Genomic DNA, 22429 nt, shown 5'->3' on the forward strand with positions numbered 1-22429 from the left:
GTAAATGTTAGGCAGCAATACCGTTTGCTGACAGTTGCTATTAGTTAAAGAAAGTTAAAAAACAAGCAAAGTAGCTGGTCGGCGGGAATAGCTACTCTTATTCCTGAAAGTGATCGTTCGATAAATAATGAAGCCCGCTAGTTGCTTATAGCCATTATTTTCTTATTAGTAGGTCTTTATACATAAATCGAACCACTTTCTCGTCAGTTTTTTAAAAAAATGTAAGGAGAGTAATTGAAAAAAAAAGAAGCACGGAGTCAGAGTCGGTATGTTTTCCAATGACCCCGACTCCTTCCCCCCAAAATCAGTCTGACTTTGACTCCACTGCCCTGGTTGTGTTTCACAAAATGCTTATCGTCTTTATTTTTAAAAAAAGTTCTGAACACAGTGGCTACTAACAAAAAAGTGCTGATTAATTTAAAAATGTCATTGACCATTGATTTAAAAACTTTAGTGGTTCCAGGTTGTGTAAAGAGAGAGGATTTGAATAGATAAAAATGGTTAAGTGACGATAAAATGTAGGGACAATGTTCAATATGAGGAAGAAAGGTTGCATTAAGAAAAACAACTGTTGAAATTATTTTTTTTTTAAAAGGATTAAAATTTCAGTTAAAAATTGATTTAAATCAATGATTTTTTTTATTTTAAGAATCATTGATATCCTGAAAGGAAATAAAACTTTCACAAAAATCATAAACATGTACCGAGTTTAAAATAAGTATTATTAAGCATATTCAAAAATATAAACTTTATTAACATAAACAATTAATTACACTAATTATAACAAATTGTAATATTTTATCTGTAATTCACAAGTAATGGGGAATAAAGATTTGCTTGAAAAAATATATTGGTTCATTGAAAAAAAAAAAAAAAAAAAAAAAAACAAGCTCAAACTTGAAAAGTAACTTCAGATCATGTCCTGCAATGACACATTCTTCTTACAACATACTAAATTTCTCCTGTCCATCACTTTATATTTTAATCCATGTGAGATTGTTTGTTAGCATGAGATGCTATTCTTCTTCGATCCAAAACATGCACACTTCCTTGATTGTGATATTTCTTTTCAATTACCTGAGAAAACAATTAGATCACTTGAAAAATTACAAAGATATATTGCATATTTAAAATATTAAAAAATAATCAAAGTGCATGCATGCACTGTGAATAACAACACAGTGAATGGTCATTTGCTAATTTGTTTTCAAAAGACATGTAGTTGAAGAAAACACCTGGAACAGACTTGCTCGAGGTGCTTTATAGCAGCATTTCTCAAATTGTTTTTGCGACTTGCAGTGAAAAAAAAAAAAAAAAAAAAGCAGAATAGTGAAGTGTGTAAATTTATTGTGTTTTTTAGGAAATACCCAACTTGATATTAAAGCTCAGCTACCTAGAGACTTTTCAAAAAAAAATTCAAGATTGAATCTAATTGAAACTAACGTAAAAATATTGTATAAAATGTTATCCTTTTTATTTTTGAACATAAGGAAATTTTTCTGATCTAAAAATATCAAAGTACTTTTCAACTTTCTCTATGGAGCGGCCGTTGATTATCCCTGCTGTGTTGTATACTGCCTTCGGCAGGTAAACGGCAGTATCTAGAGAATTGAGTTTTCGGGATATTTGAAGAAACGCATTTTGCATTCATTGCTAACCATGGAATTCACGTTTTTTTTTTTTTTTTTTTTTTTTTGGCATTTGTTTTTCAGCGGAAATTAAATCAGCAATCTTGTACAATAAAGCTAACTTACAATAGATGAGCAAAAAGCAAAAAAAAAAAAAATAAATAAATAAATAAATAAATAAATAAAATAAATAAATAAATAAATAAAAATTTGCAGTTACTGCCCTTTACCTGCCCACGGCAGTATATATTACGAGAATGCAAACTAAAGCTATGGGATAAGATAGCATGCCAAATATTAGAAATTAAAAAACATTATGGAATCTAAGCTTTATTTCGAAGGAGTTGTACCACCCTTCGACTTCATTACAGATTTTCATATTGTATACAAAGTCAGATGCATTCATAAAAATCATGAACTTAATGGAATATGAAGCTCTTTTTCCAGCAGCGCAATCTCTAGTTCCAAAGGTTCAGATAGTGGGCAAAGTCAATCATGGAGTTTTGACTTCAAATATCTCCACCAAGTTCATGAACTTTCAAGTCAGGACACTAAGAGGGTCAAGCAAGGAGTTCTACTTAGTCCACAAACCCTTTTTAGACGGTATTAGTAAAATGTATAGGAGCCTTATTGTCTTGATACAGTGAGCATTCTCTAGGAAAAAAAGTCTGGATAAAATAATGCAATGGATCCCCCAGAGTACCTACATGGTACACAAGTGTCAACCACCTATGCAGAGTAACAAGCAGGCAAAGACCAAGCCAAACTATCGCACCCATATCATAAAAGAATCACCTCCACGCTTCAGTTGGCAAAAGGCTGCTGAGAGAAAATGCTTCTGTGGACTTTCTCTTCACATTAACGTTTCTAATAGACTAAAATATGATGAAGACTGATTCTTCATACCAGATGACTAGTTTCCATTGCTGAGGAGTCTGTTTTTGTGTGTTTTACACCATTGGCATCACTGAAAAGCATGATGTGCTGTCACCACTCTTTTACGAAATGCAACTCTTACAAATATTTTCGAAGCATGACCTTGGACAATTCTTGCTGAAATGGGATTTTGGAAGTGACAATTTATGACCGACATTATCTGTGTGTTGGGTAAAGATTACCTGCATTTTCAGAATATTATGTGAGTCAAATCTTTTTTATCCCACTTAAAAAACTTTGTTTTCTGTTCATTGTTGAACATTGCAGGTGGCAGATTACCACATTTTGTGTATGCTGTCGTGTACGCTGACTCAATACTATTTACACATTCCAAATAATTAGTTGCTTCTGCCACTGAGCAGCCAGCGCATCCCATTCCAAACTCTGACAGGTCAGTTATTATTGAATTTTTTAGAACGTTTGTTAAACGCATGCAGCACCTATGACTGATGTTGAATGACTCATACCTTACCCTTCATAACCACTAAGAGGCAGATTTGAGTGAAAAGTACACATTCTGCTTCTTTGAAATGGACCCTGTCTTTTGAATGGGTGTTCATATTATTTTGTCACCTATCTGTACATACTCAGTGTAAATTATACCAGTAACAGCAAAAACCACATTCACTTACACGTTAATACATTTAATAATTTCTCAAAGCCGTTTAGGGGGGCACTATCCCTAAATGGCAGACCTCAAAAACAGATATTACTTATTGATCCTGAAAGCTGTAACATTAATAACTGCAATTCAATCTAATTTGAACTTGACCTCAGGTCCGTGCCAAGCCTGATCGGTACCGTCATGCAAATATCCTTTGAGCGCGTTTTCACAATGACGTAAGAGAAAAATATAGTTAACACCTGGAGTGAGGTTTTGTAGATAAATATAATGCGCAAAAAGTTATTTTCCTTAAAAGAAAAGTATAAATATTTAATTTTGGAAAGCATCCAACGTTTTTACTTCAAATCTCAAAGTTATTTCGAGTTCAGTAGCTCCTCTAATATGCTAATGTGTTCTCTAAAAAGAAAATATTTTAAATATAAAAGTTAACACCGCTCCAAATGATCAATAATTAATCAAACTTTAAGCCTCTCAAAACATAAAATTATACTTATAGAAGTAAAATAATGTAGAGGATATTTTACCTTAAAATCTCAAACTGAAATCCTTTCAGGTAAAACAAATAATTTTAAAATACAAATAGTTAAAAAGGTATTGGAATTTAATATCTAAAACAAACACATTGGCCAAAGTTTTTTTTAGATGAAAAACACAAATAGTTAAAGAAAAGAGCGCAGGGGAGGGGGGGAGGCAGGGATCAAGTAACTGTGGTTAAGTCGTTACTTTGTGGAACTAAAAATTAAACCGAATTTAATTGTCTACAAAATATAAATATTACGCATGAGTAAGTAATATACAAATGTGCTTACCATATTTTTTTTACAGATTATAACAAAAGCAGTCGAGCGACCATGAAAAATAGTTGAAAGTCACAAAAAGACTTATTGCACACATTATAATACAATATATGAGATGCTGCGGATACAAAGGGCAAATTCAACATTGTGTGTATGTGTGTTTTTTTTATACCATTAGAATCAAGACCTGGAGCAGGTATCATATTTTTCCATGTTGAGTTCACCCGTCGTTCTTCTCCACATTTCTATGTCCCATGGCACTTTTGTTGAGTTCGCCCCTACCAAAATAGTTTCAAAAGCGGTTTTCACAAAACTATCTTTTGTTCAATTCGCCCTTTGGATCCGCTATGCCTTACATTCGCCTCAAGAACTGAAATGGAGAATAGCAAAATTCTTGTGCCACGTATTCTCAACCTTGTATTCTATAGACATACCAAAATAAGCAATATGGCTCCAGATTATGAAGAAAAATGCTAACATATGCATTAAATAGCATCATGTGTTTTCGGTATAAAAGATCACGATTTTGAATGGTATATTTAGACACACCAAGGCAATATATTTTTTTCTTTTATTATTAGATAGGTCGTGAGACTTGTTTCAGTGTGAAGTATAATTTCCCCATCATTATTTAGATTTTATGAACAATTCATTTATCTTTTTTGGTTGGAGATTTACCCCCTTTTGGAGCATTTTTAATTGGTGGAGCTTGACGCCTTTTCAACTCTGACGCCGTCGTGCTCTGCACAACCTTGTGTTAGAAATAGTTTATCTCTACACTTACTTTTGCCCATGTAACTGAACTTCACGTTAATCTACTGATGCTCGTTCGGACTAACGATCTGAGTTAATCGGAAGCGAGCTGTCGGATCGGACGCGTGACGTCACGGATTTCCGCTATTGGCTTAGCAGGGAGACGCCTCTGCCACTTGGAGCATCCTCTTAGGTTGCGTAGAGGTGAGGGCATTGATGTGAATACTGATGAGGACAGGCTATTTAACAGCAAACGGGGTTGAGATTCTCTCTCTCTTTTTTCAGATTCGTTCGGTGATGTCTGTCCTGTAAAACGTAGCTTGGGTGGAGCTTGTATTGCTTGGCTGATTGCCGATGATGCTTAGCTGATTATAGTAATAGATTAGCAGTATTAGGATGAGCTTAACGAACAAGCTAGTCATATTTAATTAGTCTTTATACCTTTGGCTTCAGTTAATAGTTTATACAATTATATTTACTTTTTTCTCATGTGTTAATAAATTTTAGTTTTTTTAAAGAAGTCTCTTCATCTGTTATTCATAGAAAGTTGATAAAATGTTAATTCTTCCACCAACTCTGCAGGAAGTATTAAAGTTAATAGGTGATATCATTCATCAATGGTATCACCTTGCACATAGGAACGGAGCGGCCCTGCTTGACCTTTCTTGTTTTGGAGCCCGAATTTCAAATGCAAAACACTGGATCAAACCCAAACAATAGGCAGTGGCGTAGCTAGGGTGGGGCAGAGAGGACAATTTGCCCTGGCGCAGGGCAAGGTTTAGACTTTACGGGGCCCTAAGCTATTTTAGGTATGGGTCCCTGTTGCAATCTAAACAACTTTTCTAACTGTGGCCAAAGAGGTGATTTTGAAGAGTTTTTGTTTGTCAGTAGTTTTGGCTCTTTCCTCTGATACATAAAGCCATGCTTTATGTTTTTGTTTCATTTTTTTAATGTGCTTCTCCTGCTGTCCTTTTGGATTGACCTCAAGAGAGGCATGGTATCAAGAGAGTGATGCAAGGCTATCTTTTAAGTGTTTTCAAGCACTTAAAACTGAAATTTACTTTTTAGTACACTTTTCATTTTTTAAAAACACATCATGAAACTTTACGGGAGTTGAGGACCCCAAAAAAACTGGGCCCTAAGCTATAGCTTAGCTTATATGTAAACCCGGTCCTGCCTGGGCGGCATTATTTTGGGGGCGGCAATTTGACACGTTTGATATGAAAAAAAATCCCTGATTCAACTTGTTTTCTCAACAAAGAAATTATGCTTTCAATCTATTACTGGAAGCAAAAAAAAAAAAGGCTTCCAAGTGTAAGTTTTTTGGTATGACTTGATAATAAAATTATTTTAATACAAAACGCGTGTTTTTCTTGAGAACGTATTAGCATTATTGCTTATTCTTCTCTCCTTTTGGGGGCAGTAGTAGAAAGGCATGGGAGAGAAGAAGGTTCTTTTTTTTTTTCTTTCTTCTGAAAGAAAAATATGGAAATAAATTTCTTTCATTTGAAATTATGTTTTTATTTTTATTTTAAGTACTTTTCACCATTTAATTTTTGTAGTTTTTTTGTAACAAAAGGCGGCAAATTGAGGGACAGCCCTGGGCAGCAAAAAAACTGTAGCTACGCCACTGACAACAGGTGTCCCAATTCAAGAAAAAAAAAGGTCAAAATTTGCAGAATGTTGTACATAACTATACACTTTGTTCTTGCTTAGTCATTAGAGAAGCTGCATTGGGGGGGGGGGGGGGAAGCAGACTTAGTAAAAAATTTTGAACACATTACACTTGAAAAAAATTGGAAGAGCAACACTGTTTCTCTGGCTATCTACGTAAACCATTATTCTCAATCTATTTACTCTTAAAAAATAAAAAAAGACTGTATATTGTTTTTTAGAAACTCTAGTTTAGCTTAAAATCTGAAGCGAGAATAATAACACAATTATTTTTTACTTTAAAAGTCGGATAATATGAACAAATTTCAAGTAAAATAATGTGCTTAAGAGAGCCATCCATATTTTTATAAAATAGACAATATCAAAAAACAAACACTAGTCATGAAATCTGAAGATATGTTTTAATTTCACTTATTTAAAAAACTGAAAGCTACTCAAGATTAATTTATCAAACAGGAAATTAAACTATTAATAAACAGATCCAGGTAAAGTTTAAGCGAGTAGAATTCCCTTTTATAAAAAAAATAGGAATACAAGCAAGAGGAAAGAAAAACATAACATCGTGAACAGTATTGTGATCTTATTATGCAATGCATTTTTGATCTTTTTACTACCACTGGGGCATACAAGTTTCAAACGAATCTGTGGGACAAGCAAAAGTTAGTCTGATTAGTTAGTCAAAGTTAGTTAAGTCTGAGCAAAAGTTACTTAGCTTTTCATGGCAGTTTGTATCATCATATCAGCACTACTTGAACAATTTCCTCATAATACTTGCAGTGAAAGGCTTAAAGATTGTTTTCTATCATAGTTATACAACTTACTAAGCTATCATTTCTGCATATCTACTTAAACTGAATTTCCTCTAAATTAAAATATAAAACAAAACATTCTCCATATACACTAAAAAATCAGCTTGGTATATTCACTTTTCATAAGGAGCAGATGATCTTTTTTTCATCAAAAAAAAAAGATCATCTCAAAGAAGTTACATTCATTACAATTCACCATAATGACTTCAATAACACAGAAAATTAAAAAGCATTTTTCAAATGAACAAGCATTTAGAAGAGTCAATATTCTATTAAGCAAACCTACTTTGTCTAAGTATCTGCTAAGTTTCACTGCATTACTAGATCCCGGTGCAAAAGATCGTTGGTGTCTGCAGTCCTACAAAAATATTAATACTCAGAAAAATACTTTGATAAAAATGTGAGCATAAAATTATTATTTGTGGTTTTCAGATGTTCTAAAAATATGCATAAAAATCAAAATATTCAAATTAATCAGCATAAAGGATCTCAATGTGAGCACAATCCAGTATGTGTTCCCACCTAAGCTGAAATAAAAATTTTAAGCAAAAAATATAGAACATTATAGCGCAAGAATAGAAGAGAAAATTGGAATCACTAACATACACTGCTGGCCACACAAAAGGCAACATACTGAAGAAAGAATGCAAACCATGTAAAATTTACACCATGTGTTTGCGGTGATGAAATATAAATAACTAGCAATGCGGGCAGCATAAATGCACATCACGAGCAACCACAGTGCAACCAGCAAGTGCTATGTAAGGGGAGAATAGATTGGCGATTGGAAGTATGGCAATCGTCTTTTAATGCATTTTCCCCCCCTTTTTTTGTGTAAGCTGTTTACCATTGCCTTGTGGAACAAATTGCACGGCTTTTGACCAAGTTGCTGTATTCGGCCCAGTGGTCCTTGCTCGCACAACGACTAGCTTGTGACACACCACCCGCTGCTACACCAGATAAATTTCGGCAATATGTGGAAGGCGCATGGACTGCTATATCTCAAGGATACACCCAAAGTCTCTTTGTTTTTATGCCAAGGAGTGACAGCGGTTATAGCCAACAATGGCAGTACACTAACTACTGATTTTGTCATCATCTACACATCACAAGAGGCACTAATTTTAATTGTATGATCTTTGTACAGCATGTTATCTGCTAAATATATTTCACTGTGATGTCTCTGGCTATTTTTGGTGTTGCATTTTGTGTGGCCAGCAGTGTATATTTGCATTAGCAGATTTACAACATTGCAAATATCACAAATGCAAGGGGCCTCAAGGACATAGGGACTCCAAAAAAGACTGAAAAATACAAATAAAGCAAAAATTTTTGCTTAGTTCAGTTCACTTGTAATAAGTAATAACATTGTGCTCTAGTTTTCTGCCAATCTCCTGCACTGTAAAACTGTCTTAGGGAAAAAAAATGGTTTTTGATAACTATAATTGTTATAAACATGATAATAGTTTGTTTTCACAAAGTTTATGAAATGATTGTTGTTAGATGTATGATTGCAAAAAAGAGTAAAATCATTCTAAAGAAGTACCCCATTTAATATAAGGAACATTTTAATATAATTACAATTAATTACAAAAATTATAACTACATTTAAAAAAAATTGAACTATAATTATTTTAATAATTATTATGATTATAAGAATTTTTTTTTTTATTTTCAACTAATCATTTAATGCTTCTTACAAACTTACAGTTATATTTTTAATGAGCCATTTTTACTTTCAGAGAGCTGTCGAATGCTTCATACAACCAAATGAGAAATGACAATTCAAATTTGTAGGATAGGTTGTTTGTTATTGAATACACATGTATTTATCATTAAAATAAATGAAAAATCACGTCAAATATTTACTTCAGAATAGCAACTAACAAATTTGCATAACATATGCTATTAATCACAATGTAAAACGTTATTTCAATGAACAAAAGTATAATATTTTCAATAAGCATGTAACTTCAGTACATAAGAATTTCATAGAAATAACAATACTAAGTAATGATGTAAGTAACTGGTGAGTTCCAAATTTCTAAAAAGCAGTTTTGTTTACCAAAGTTTAGATAACTGCAATTTCATAACAGTTTTAGAAAACATTTTGTGAAATCAATCAGCTACAAAAAATTTTAACACAATTTTTAAAATATACTTTTTATGATAATTATTACACAGTTGAACTTATCTTTGGGACATCACAATATCTTTGAGACTATCAACAAAGTGTCGTCATAATCGGAGCAACGCCATAAACGAAATATTTTAAAAGTTTATAATTAAATATCAGTTAATAATAAAAAAGAATTTTAATGAAAAAGTTGATAGTGTTTATGTTTTTACTTAGATTCAACTAATCTAAATTTGAATTATTGTTGAATATAACAAAAACTATTTTTAAAAAAGACTTCACTTATTATTATTTTTATTTATTTATTTATTTATTTTTTCAATTCTACAATACTTTTCAAAAAGTGTTTGCTAAACTTTTGAATAACATTTTTAACACTCCTCCTTTCTATCAAGTTATCAGCAAGTAAGAAATCAATTGAAAGACTCTTCACTTTTGTCCACAATTTTGATTAGATTTTGATGGCTAAGCCCCACCTTTTAAAGGTGAAAAAAAAAAACCTTTCTAATTCTTTTATCCACTTTCGAGTTGTGTGTCCCTTTTCAATATAATGAGGAGCTCTTATCTCTTTTTCTCTCATGGGAGAAGCTTGTAGTGACCACCAAGAGCTTAAGGTAGCTATGGTTTTTTCCTGCTACTTCCCTAGTCCAGTCTTAAAATACATCTGCTTTGAATTCCTTTCCCTTATCCCTCTTAGTAAAGTCAGAAACCTGTGCCTTTCGGAATTTATTTACTTGCCCCCCCTCCCCCCGCCATTCTTGAGGTGTCATGTCTGGTCAAATCTCTTGTCAAAATCTGAAGTTCCTACACCAAACATTTTCAGATATTTTCATTTTTTTACTGAAATTTTAGCCAATTGCTAAGAAATATTTGATTCCGTCTGCACAACTTGAAGTCTCGTCGTAACCGGAGGTGCACAAAAAAAAAAAAAAGTTGTAAAATCCAAAGCCACTTAGCATTAAAATTATACAGCACAAGTTTGCGACTATGAAAAAGTGACATGACATCCAGAGTGTCGTGAAATCGGGGTGCCGCGATAACGAGGTTTGACTGTATTAACTTATATTTCAACTTTATATGAATGTTATAATTAACATTACCCACTCATGGTTTTATTTTTAATGAGCTGTCTAATATTTCATGAGACGCCAGGCATAGAATCATATGAGAAATGACAATTTAAATTTATATCTGGTTGTTTGTTATTGACTACACAATTTATGAATTGTTAAAATAAATGCAGGATCACGTCAAATATTCACTTCAACGCTGAAAGTCACAAATTTGCACAATATATATTTTCTAATTATAATTCAACATTACTTCAATGAATAAAATTTTATACCCTCAGTAAGAGAGAAAATTCAGTTCTTAAAAACTAGTGAACATAAAGTGAAACTTTGGTTAGTCGAACTATGATGAGTTGTAGTGAATCTTTATTCCAGTTTAGCCGATTGGGGAATTAATTTATTTTTGATAAGCGGAATTTCATAGAGTCGAAATATTTGATAAACCAAATTTTATTTCATGACCATCCTTAGATTTCCCTTGCAAACGAAACTCCAGAAGTTGAAGTCAAGGGCGGATACAAGGGAAGGGTGATGGGGGCAATCACCCCTCACTTGAGGGACCCTGCATCAGCGATTTTTCTAAATTGAAATTCTACAGCCCAAGTGTCGTAGGCCATCTTTGGCGACAGTAAGGAACAAAATGGGGTTCGAATCTCCCTCCTGCAAACGTTTCGAAATGGAAGTTTCAAAAGGGTTATTTCATGTATGATTGGTGGTGAAGTTGACGGTTATTTTGCAAAATTTGATGCGATTGTAGACATTTCAGGTAAAGTTAGGGAAACTAAAGTTCTAACAAAGCTCAATTTTTGACAACCTACAATTATGTTAGGGCGAAGGGCCCGGAATTACTCCGAAATTGAAGTTCTAAAACGCAATTTTAGACTAAGTCTTTCAACGGACAAGGAAAAGACTAAGTTCAGGGACCTCCTTGGATAAATTTCTATATTTTACACGGTTTGAAATAGAGCGCGGGAATGTGCGAAATGCGCACAAAATCGGTAAATCCCTCGCAATCCAAAGGTCCGTGCGGGATTTGCCCCCCCCCCGTCAATTCTTAAACTTGATAACGAACCCCATACCGGAAAAGCGGAAAAGATAAAAAAAATTTCAAAATCCATTTTCATTTTGGAAAGATGGAAAAAAATTAATAAAGTCCGTCAAATATAATAAATTTTCCGTGAATTCAAAGTAATTCAAGTTACATCGACCAATTCCGATTCGCCGGCATCAACGAATACCGATCCGCCGACATCAACCGATTCCGATCCGCTGACATAAACCGATTCCGATCCGCCGACATCAACCAATTCCGATCCACCGACATCAAGCGATTCCGATCCGCCGACATCAACTGATTCCGATCCGCTGGTCGAAATGCGATCCGAAAGCTGCTGGAAACGACAGTCCGTTTTCGAAAGATATAGGCAATTTTTCACTTGAACCTTTTGATCGTCAGAAAAAAAGTCTTTGTGCAGTAGAAATATTATTCTAAACAATCGGGACCGAACCCCATTCGGATAATTAGATCCAGAAAATGGCCTATTTAAAAAAATTATTGAGTGTATGTGCATGTTGCTTAGTTGTAAAATATTTTATTAAAAATGAAATAAAATAAAATTGCAAAATTACTGCATAATTATTTGAAAATAGAGTTGATATTACACTAAAAAATTATAATTTAAAAATGAATAAATAGAAAAATGAAATAAAAATGAATTATAAAAAAATTCTAAACAAATTTTCAGAACTTATAAAAATTCTCCCCCAAATTCAAAAAATCCCCCCTGGAATCTGAAGTAAAGGGGGGCATTACCCCCTAAAAATTGAACCCTATTTCAAACCTTGTGTGTCAGATAAACATGTTGTGCAAAGTTCCCAAACAGGAGTAAATTAAGTACATCGTAGAGGTAAACTAAAAAGATAAACCGCCACCTCCTTGAAAGATTTCTAGATCCGTCCATGGTTGAAGTAGTTTTCCCCCCAAATAGCATGAACAAAAAGAAAAGAATCAAAAGGGGTCTGGACGAAGTGAATCTAATAAATCTCCATAATAAATTTACAAATTAAGAAAAGCTTTTTTACAAAAAAAAATAATAATAATAATAATAATAATAAAAATAAAAATGGGCATTCAATTAAACACAAATTTTATGGATTTTATTACACTTGATGACAGAATTTAAGTAAGAACTAAAGCCAGTGGAAAAATTACCTTCAATTCAAGATAGTAAAAAAGTAGCAGGTGTATTGCATGTTTTCATAGAATCTTTCGAATGTTCCCAACTCCTTGTTTATGGATTTTTCAATAAAATATCTTCTTCTTTGGTAAGTAAAAACTTATATTTTGGCATAAAAATTTAACCTCTTTTCAATCAAAATAAACTCTTGAATTTGCATAGTAATTATATTCATAATTATAAAATTATTTACATAGTAATTATATGTTAATAATGTCAAGTAGATACATAATCTCCTAGATACATTATTCTATCAGCTTTCCCTGCAACTTTGACTTATCAAAGTTTCACTGTATGTCTAAAGTTTCCAAAAAGAAACTATCCTACAGCTTATTGGATGTAATTGTAAACCCAATCCCTCCAATGATTAAATAAAAAAAAATATTTAAAAACCTTTTCTTTGGATCAAATTGTGAATCTAAAGATCCTCGAATCATCTTAAATCATCATCTCTAATCGAATCATCTTAAAAATAGCACCAAGTTTCATCAAAATCAAGGTGTTCAGGTGCTGATGGACGGGGGAGGAGGGGGGAGGTAATTGAGTAATAAGTTTTAGAGGTTTTCTAAATTAAAATTAGTTTATTCCATAATTTTGAGAAGTGTGAAGGGTTGTATTCCTATCTTTTGCAACAATGTTTTGAAAATTTACATAGAGGAAAAAGAAATGAAAATTAAGCATTATTGGGAGCAGTTTCAAACATTGGTAATACATATTTTTTACATATAATGGGAAAAAAATCATACCACATAAATTTCATCAGCCCCACATTCATCTGCAATAGATGAAGTACGTTTTGTTCTTCCAGGAGGATAGACTGCCATCATTAAATCTTGTTTAGTTCCAATAACTAATATTGGAAATTGATTGTCCACAAATTGCTCTGAATCATAGTTATACCTAAAAGAGAAAAGCAACTTCCACTAATGAAACATACATGATTTTGACACTTTTGTTTATTTATTTTTAATTATTTCAAAACAAAATTGATAAAAATGAACTTTTTCAGAATATTACTAACAAATTTCAAAAATTTTGTGCAATTATAATTTAATATGACATACAGAAATGAATGTCTGAAAAATTAGCGAAAACTAGCTTTATGCAGAAAATAAAAATGACTACAATATACCGATTTTAAATTTTAAAACTAAAATCGCAATACAGTAAAATACCTTTATAATGCCGACCTATATAACGCAATTCTCTATAAATCGCACAACTTTTCAGAAGTAAACAATAAGTTTTGAAATTTAAAAAGAAATCTTTATTCTACCTTGCAAACATAAAAATTCAAAGGAAAATTAAATTTGAAATACTTTTTCATTTTTCCAGCTTAATTTAAAGCTTTTAAGTGAAAACTAGTATTCACCGGGGGGGGGGGGGGTGTCAGATAGCTCTAGAAAATACAGCTGTTATGCAAGCCATGAAGCTAGCAGAAGTGCGGGGTAATTCATTTTTTTTTAATTGTGAAACCTATTTTTATATTACATAATTAGTGCTTTAGCACTAATTGCAGTTAGAACTTATTCTGAAAAGCAAATATAGACATATTCTGAATATCAGTTTTAAAATTTGGAAATTGATCTATATAATGCAAAAACCTGTATAACGCAAAAGCTCAGGTCCCAAAGTGTGCATTATAATGGTTGTCTACTCTACAAGCGTATGTTTAATTTTCTGCTATACATTTTTATATGTTGAAGTAAATCCTTATATATTATTTCTGTAGCCTGATTTTTGTTCCCAAGCAAGATCTTTCTCATTTCTTGATTGATTTCTTTGATTTAAATCTCATTTTAAAGCTTATTGTGCAGGCTAATGACGAAAAATAGACCCACGGTCTAAAAATTATTTTTTCTGTCAAAAAAACCTGTTTTGAAGCACCGGACTGAGGTTTTCAGTTAAATTTATATGTTTAACTTGTGCTACAACCAATAGAGCTGAATGGCTCGATCGGCAGAGCATTCGACTGGTAACCAGAAGAACGAGTGTTCGGCCCAGCACGGATGATCTACATCAAAAAATTAGACATATCACACATTGTAAAAAAGCAGTCGAAAACTTTGTACTATGGAATGAGTAAAAATGACAACAATGTGCATAAAGTACAAATAAAGTAGTAAAATAGAGTTAAAACCTCAGCAAACAGCTGTTTTGGGACTGTCATACGCAAGCCCCTTCATCAGTGCAAAAAAGAAGAACGAAAAGTCCACACAATGTAGATCGAGCGATAAATGAACAAAAAATGGAAGGAAGCAAAGTTAATAGACATGGAAACCGGAAACATATGCGTCACATAACAGCAACAACATTTATTGTGCGGAAAAACGTCACAAACAGAAAAAAGTTTTTTAAAGATAAGATTTCCAAACACTGGGGAAAGGGGGAGTACTCGACAAATCATTAACTATTGAAGCAGAATTTTTCCAAATGTAATAGGATTCCCAAAAATCTAAATCATAAATCGAGGAACACCCATGAATAACCTAGGCAGAAGAAAAATCGAAAATATGATTGAAAGACCAACAGTGTTGTGCAATTGAGGAACATTTTACAAAAATATGATTGAAAGACCAACATTGTTGTGCAATCGAGGAACGTTTTAAGGAACATGAAAATTACGTCAAGAAGCAAGATTTAATGGATGTCAAGAAGTGGATGGAGTGGTGCAATTACTCTTGCTGATATTGCAACTTCAACAGTTGAAGAGAGTTATTTGAAAGTTGAGCACGTTAAGAAAGCTAGAGCGATTCATCAAGTTATACTGATACCCTGTATCACTTGCTTTTTGATGCTTATGAAGAAGTAGATTCCAAGCTTAAATTTCAACAATGGTGTGAAGAACAAACTGAGAAGAGTGAAATGTTTAAACATTGGCTAAATTGTCTTAATATGGAAAACCTATTGCACGTTTGTTCACTCAATCAGAGATGGAAACTATTTTGTTCTGTCAGTGCTTGAAAGAAATGATTCCTTTTTTTTTTTTGCTTGATCATCATCATTACGTACGTTGGTTTTAAACCCATCTAAAAGACCTTTATGATGCAGAAATTGAACTACCAGAGCTACATTGATCATTTATTTTTGGACAGTTTGTGATAAGAAAATCTAATAGATTATTCTCAGCCATCAGTATAGACCAAGCACATGAACAAAAAAAGGCAATAGTTAAAGTGGATGGCGGTGCAATAGGATTGACACAGGATCCATCTGCACTTAGGCATTGGATAGTTTCTAAACCAGAAATAAGCCAATTAATGGAAGAGTTTGAGATTAGTATTAATCTAAAACATGAAGAAAATAGTTGGCTTTATCTTGAGCAATACCACTTATTTCAAATTAAATTTGTAACTGAGGTTCGAGCTCTTTACAGAACTCTGAAAGAGCTTGAAAATCCATTTTTGCAAAATGATCAGGACCTTATCATAATCGTTAACAGAGCTATTGTGCACAGTGATGACAATGCCACAGTTTATTCAGCTGTATGTAGACACAGCTATGTGGCATTCAACTATTCCATAATTTCATCGAAGAAAGACTTGAAAAAATCGGTTACAATATTTCAACTTTTGAAAAAGAACAACGTTCCTTTATTTAGTAGTCCTGAGAATACATTGAATAAGACAAATAATGAATTAAAAATTTTAAAAGCAGACGTCCAGTTGTTTTGTTCTCTTCATTGTTTCCCAAAATTGTCAGTTGGACATGTCAAATTTTTTCAAACATGAAAAAAAATTTTTACCTGCTTTTTCCAGTAATGGTAATTTTTCTCCAAAGTGTTCATTTAAAAAATATTTTACTTTAAAAAATTGCCAATAACTATTACATAAAACTTCCTAATGTAACAGTTGGTAAAGTTATGAAAGGAAATTCACAACACTACCAAGACAACTAATTTCAGTACCATTTATAACTCAAGGGAATGTAATTAAATGTGCAATATTTAGGTACAAAAAAAAAAAAAAAAAAAAAAAGAAAGCTTAATTTTTTAAATGTTTTTGAAAATAATCATTACATGATGCTTTAATAAAAATTACTTTTTAAACCATAGTTTTAAGAACAAGAAATGGATGATGAAAAATTTATATTATAAAACTTGAGCTATTCTTTTTTTAGTTTCTATTTTTAAAATAACACATTCTGTACCTACAAAAAATTGTAACTTATTGTATTTAAGTCAATTATTGCACTATACTGTATTCTCTGGATATCACAAAGTGAAAGTGCTTTAAAAAAAATTGAAACATTGAATTTTCAAGAAAACAAGGTCATAATCATAATTCTAAAAAAATTGTAAAAATTAGTCTAAATAGTTAAAAATAAGTGGAAACATGTTTTGAAAGTTGAAAAAAAGTCTTAATACAATAACAAAATTTTTAATTTTTAAAATCAGCCAAATATAATAAAGATAAAAGAATAAAAAAGAACGCTCTAGTGAAGTAGCAAAATGTAGTGATTTACCATGACTAAACTTATTAAAGATTTGTATTATCAAGTTGCAGAACGGTTTCAAACGAGTTTCGAGCTGAGTGCCACGAAACAAAAGAAGTTGTACAAAGGATTGCACCATTTCTTGTGTCTGTAAAGGGTTTTCCTGCTCAGCTTTTCTTTTTAAAAATGTGGCAATAGAGTCAAAAAGTCCAACGAAATGGGCATGAGAAGGTGGCGAAAATTTTTAGGTACGTTTATGGGCTTCTCAGATCCTCCCCCCCCCCCGGCTTTCTGACAACCCTGTGCTCTAGAATGTAAGTGACAGTAGATACGCTTCTCTGAATCATTCCTAACCCCTGAGAGAAATGATGAAGAATGAGAGAAATTTTTAAAAACATTCCTCGAGTTGCTTTTAGACAATAAACTGCAATTTTTCCGGAGACATATTTGACTTCGAAAAATATTCGACATAACAAGGTTTTGATTAAAAACTCTACAACATAAGAATGAAAAATAACATTAGATGAATACGCAAAATGAAGGGGAAAAATAATTTTTTGTCACATCAAGGTTTTTCAAGATATAAAAGTTCGAGATATCGAGAGTATACTGTATTTTTAACACTTTCTTTTGCGCACATGCATAAATGTTGAAAAATTTGGTTTTTGAAAAAAAAAAACCTCTTGCATACAAATTGAAATTTTTAATGAAGAATTTAATTTCTTCGTAATTAAATTAAAATCAGCTGCATAAATAAGTTCTATACATGTATATTTATACTTGAATGTTCCCATTGAATAACTACATTAAATACCCCAAAAAAATAATTTTGACACATTTTGTTCTGTTTTGGATATTTTCTCACAAAATATAGTTTCTCAAAAAATAGTTTTAGACACTTTCGGACACAAGGGTTTTGAATAGGATGGTAAAATCCTTGCCAACCCTGCTTTCATTTGCATATATGCATAAACATAGGGACATTTGATTACTATTGTCAAAAAAATAATAATAAATAAAATAAATAAATGAATAAATAAACTCATGCATGCAAATTGAAATTTTAATCAAGAATTCAACTTCTATGTAACAAAATTAAAATCAGCTGCATAAATAAGTTGAATGTTCTCATTGAATAAATGTTCAATATAAAACATTACTTTGATACATTTTATTGTTTTTGATGTTTTCTGAAAGAATACAATTTTTTTAAAAATATAGCTTTGGACACTTTCGGACAGTTTTACGATGGTGCAGTTCTTACTTATATTTTAAAGCCTAAAACATTTATTGATTACAATGAAAACATATTGAAACCTTACGTTTGTAAAGATATTGAAACTTTCCAATGCCAGAAAATGTATTTTACCTGGAAGAGATATGTTACACCAACCATTAAAGGTCAAACTAGAGAGAAGAGGGGAGCAGGAATAAGAAGACAAGTGCTTGCACACAGTACTTTACCTAAAAATTGGCAAGGTTTTTTTTAAAGAAATTCAAATAACAAAGAAGGACTCTTTGCTCTGTTAGGTAAGTTGGCTGTAAGTATCATAACAAATGTGCAGGTTCTAAACTACTTAAGGTGAAAACTTTAAAGGAAATAGTGCTGCAAAAACTCCCTTCATTGATGCCCTGGCCAAGAGGAAGTACACTCAAGAATGATACTGCATCTTCGAGACATGGTAGAAAACAGTTCCAGGAATAATGTCATTCACACTGTTCATACAGATGTCTTACGACCAAACGGCACGACCTTGAGGGTCACGGATTTGGACAAAATTCTAGCTATAGGTCCATTCCTATTAGATATGAGCCCAGGCAATGCAGTTTGACTGCATAGGCTCTACTTTCTCTGCAGCGAGGGTTCAATGTTACTAGTTTGGCCCCAGAAATGCAATGGCATTTCCATTGGAATTTCAGAATTTGACACTATATTCGATCTCCCAACACTTATTTTATCTTTTGTTAGTAAATTGAGCATAAGAGAGAACATGTATTTATTTATGGGCATTATCTAAGTTATTTGAAAAGTCGAAACAATCTCGTATTTTTGTTCTTTTATGTGCCATGTGCAATAAATCAGAGGTTTTTTTTTCTCTCCTCCTATTTTTTCCTTATCAATGTGGGATATCTTTGATAGCAGACAATAAATATCCAGTTAAAGCAAATGTTTTTATTTGCAAATGACAAATACCTGTTGCCAGCAGACAATTAATATAAAATGAAAGTAATTAGTTTCATTTGCAAAGGATAAATATCCTGTTACTATGTTATTTTGGCATTGAAGTTGTTGAAATTAAAAGTAGTAGCCAATTTTAATTTGAGAACAGCTTTTTAAAAATAAGTATTCAACGTGATTAATTCAAAGATAAGCATTCAAACGGCTCATTCTGCAGTACAATAGCAAAAAAAAGCGATTAAAATGGTAATTTTAAAGAAACTCCATTGCCTTACTGGGTCCAAATAATCAACTTTGGACTCTCGTTGCAGCCAAACTAGAGCCTATGCAGTCAAACCGCTATATCTGGGCTCATATCTAGTTGGAATTGACCTATATCTAGAATTTTGTTCAAATCCGTGACCCTCAAGGTCATGCCGTTTGGCAGTTAGTTTTAGCAATATCTTGCACTTTTTCCTTGTCAATATTAAATCTGGATAATTGCTTTTGGAACAGGAAAGAACTAGATTTACTCCAATTCATGCTACATATGAAGCTATTGGAAAAGAAAGGGCTTAAGCTTTACCAGGATTTCATGCCTTCACAGGTTGTGACAGCATTCCTAGCTTCTCTGGGAAATCCAAAAAATCATTTTGGAAGGCATAGATGATATTCAAAGAAGCAACTGGTGTTTTCATTCATTTTGCAACCTCAAAGTTCCATACCGAGTGAGATTTTGAGATTTTTCAAAGGAACTTAGAACTACCGTACTGTTCTACTAGCAATAGCATAACTATAAATGATGCAAGGAAAGAATTGTTTGTGACAAAAAATTGGTCACTTAAAAGTTTGCCACCAAAGCAGGGTGCCTTACAGCAACAAGTGTTGCGTATTGCTTTCCAGGCTGGACACATTTGAGAACAAACTTAGAAAAATATCATATGTGCACGATCTCCAAGCAAATGGTAATGGAGGTTGGATGACAAATCTTGGCTACTGAAATGGTCAGAGTTACCAGAAATTTTTGATTCATGCATTGAACTCATTAAGTGCATGTGCAAAAGCTGCAAAACCAAGTGTAGCTGCAGAAGTGTTGTTCTGTCCTGCACACTATAATGCAAATGCAAAGATGAATGCAAACAATGAAGCTTTGTTTGACTAACGACATAATACTAATATTTTTGTACATATTTTTTGCATTTAGTGGTTTTCTATTTTTATATTGGTACTTCGAGAAGCATGTAATCTCTTTTGTAATTAATAAAATTATATTTCTAAAAATAGCACCGAAATGGACATTTAGTTTATTTTCAACATACAAAAAGAAATCTGTGACCTCAAAAACTTATAATTCGATATAAAAACCTCTTTTGTACGGCATATATTAAATAAAACTTTAATATGGACAGCCATTTTGAAAAATGCCGCCATCTTGGATTTAAACGGTTTTTGAAAGTGCCTCTGGGTCTTAATTTCATTGTATAGTCATAAAGAACATTCCTATTATGTGGCGTCTTCTTATCATAATTTGCAGTTTTTCATTGGTTAGCTCCCAAGCTATAATAGAAATATCGCGTTATAAGGACTTTCATTGAAAAAGTATCTTAGTAAAAGTGGACTTATTTTCGAAAAATCGGATGTACTGAACCTCGGTTATAGCGATCTCCTAAGTTAGTCCGCTGAGGCTTTTTTATAGCAGGGTTTGACTGTATATGTATTTAGGAAGTACATTTCTTTGCTGGACTAATAAGTTTGAACTAAATGACAGCTAATATCAGGATATAAGTATATTTTAGAATGAATTAAAATGTAATATGTTTATTTTCTTGGATGTCAGAAAATAAACAATATTGTTTTTGGCATGCCAAAAGAAAAAAAAATCTAGTTTTAATATATATATATATATATGTATATATATATATATTTAATTAACTGTGACAGCAGGAGGCTTAAGTATTTTTAGGGCAGCCAATGAATTTTAAAATTAGTGCATGTGGACCTGTCGCTGATAGGGTTAGCATATCATTCAATGTTTAAAAATTTAATCATTAAAATTTAAAATAGGAAGCTAGAAGGCCTGAGAGACAAGGAATGATTTAATAATTTACAAGACTTTTGCTTTAAATTTAAAGTTCTATATTGAGCATTTTATATTTTCAGCAAAGTCAGAATGAAAGTATTTCAAGAGCTTCCACACAAAGTTTTCATCAATTCTAAATACTTAATGAAAGCAGCTTCAAATAAATTACTCACACTTAACACTTGTATTAAATTTAAATGTTCCAAATACATAACTTTCTATATTTATACATGTAATATAGCTTATGAATTAAAAAGTTAGGATTCAAATCAAATGTCTTTCACTTGATTTAACAACTCTATTTTTATTAGTTGCTTTTGTCGAAGATAGACGGTTGTCAGAGAAATTTTGAGTTAGTACTTATGCATAAAGAGAAACAACTTGCACTGGAATGGTTAGGAAATCTACAATTAACTGTTTGTTATTCTCACCATCCATTGTTCTTTTTGCCCGTACCTTCCTTTGACAAAACTTCAGCAAGCCATTTTCTTAGATTCTGTTTAGATTTACGATTTGTCAAATCGTGCACTAAAATAATGCCTGTTGAAATAGATTATAAAAACTCATTAAAATCACAAGAAAATGTCAAAAAATAAAGGTTAGTCACACTGTTGCTTATATGAAACACATTTTAAAGACCCACAAAGAGAACAGCATAAAACAAAGGACTTTTGGGTCAAAGTAGAAGAGATGTCCTCTTTTTTTCATACAGAATGAGAAAGGAAAGCATTAGAAAATTTAATGAGTTTTCAGTAGAACACCCAGGATATTTCTTTCTGGGGAAAGCAAGATTAAAATGCTCAGAAAAACTTCAAGGAAAAATTTGTTCAAAGTCCAACAAGTACCCTCCCGCCATTAGGGAAAACTTTTTTTAAAAGCGTGTCTGAAGTCAAGTTTTAACGTCGATTTCATTGTTTTTTTAAGTATTAAAATAATTAAAAAGTAAATCATGTATAGTTTTAGCAGTTTGGTTTGACACTTCATGAATTTGATAAATTTTATAAAATGATCGATGAAAGTTAATATACATACGAGCCTCAAAATTCTGACCTTGCAGATCATTTGAAGAGCTTAACATATATTTTACTGAT

General features: G+C 32.2%; 1 protein-coding gene across 3 annotated transcripts in view; it reads right to left on the bottom strand.

Moving 5' to 3' along the window:
• Positions 1 to 810: 810 nt before the first annotated feature.
• The window catches only part of LOC129233935 (rab-like protein 3), a 29118-nt gene continuing 7499 nt past the window's right edge, over positions 811 to 22429 (bottom strand). For all 3 annotated transcript variants that reach the window (XM_054867864.1, XM_054867866.1, XM_054867857.1), the window contains 4 exons: positions 21770 to 21878; positions 13413 to 13566; positions 7509 to 7580; positions 811 to 1077 (listed from right to left, as the gene is read on the bottom strand). In XM_054867864.1, coding sequence (XP_054723839.1) covers positions 982 to 1077; positions 7509 to 7580; positions 13413 to 13566; positions 21770 to 21878 — 431 coding nt within the window. In that variant the 3' untranslated portion in view covers positions 811 to 981. The remainder of the gene's footprint in view (positions 1078 to 7508; positions 7581 to 13412; positions 13567 to 21769; positions 21879 to 22429) is intronic.

Source organism: Uloborus diversus, chromosome 1 (genome assembly GCF_026930045.1).
Source record: "Uloborus diversus isolate 005 chromosome 1, Udiv.v.3.1, whole genome shotgun sequence".
NCBI lineage: Eukaryota > Metazoa > Arthropoda > Arachnida > Araneae > Uloboridae > Uloborus > Uloborus diversus.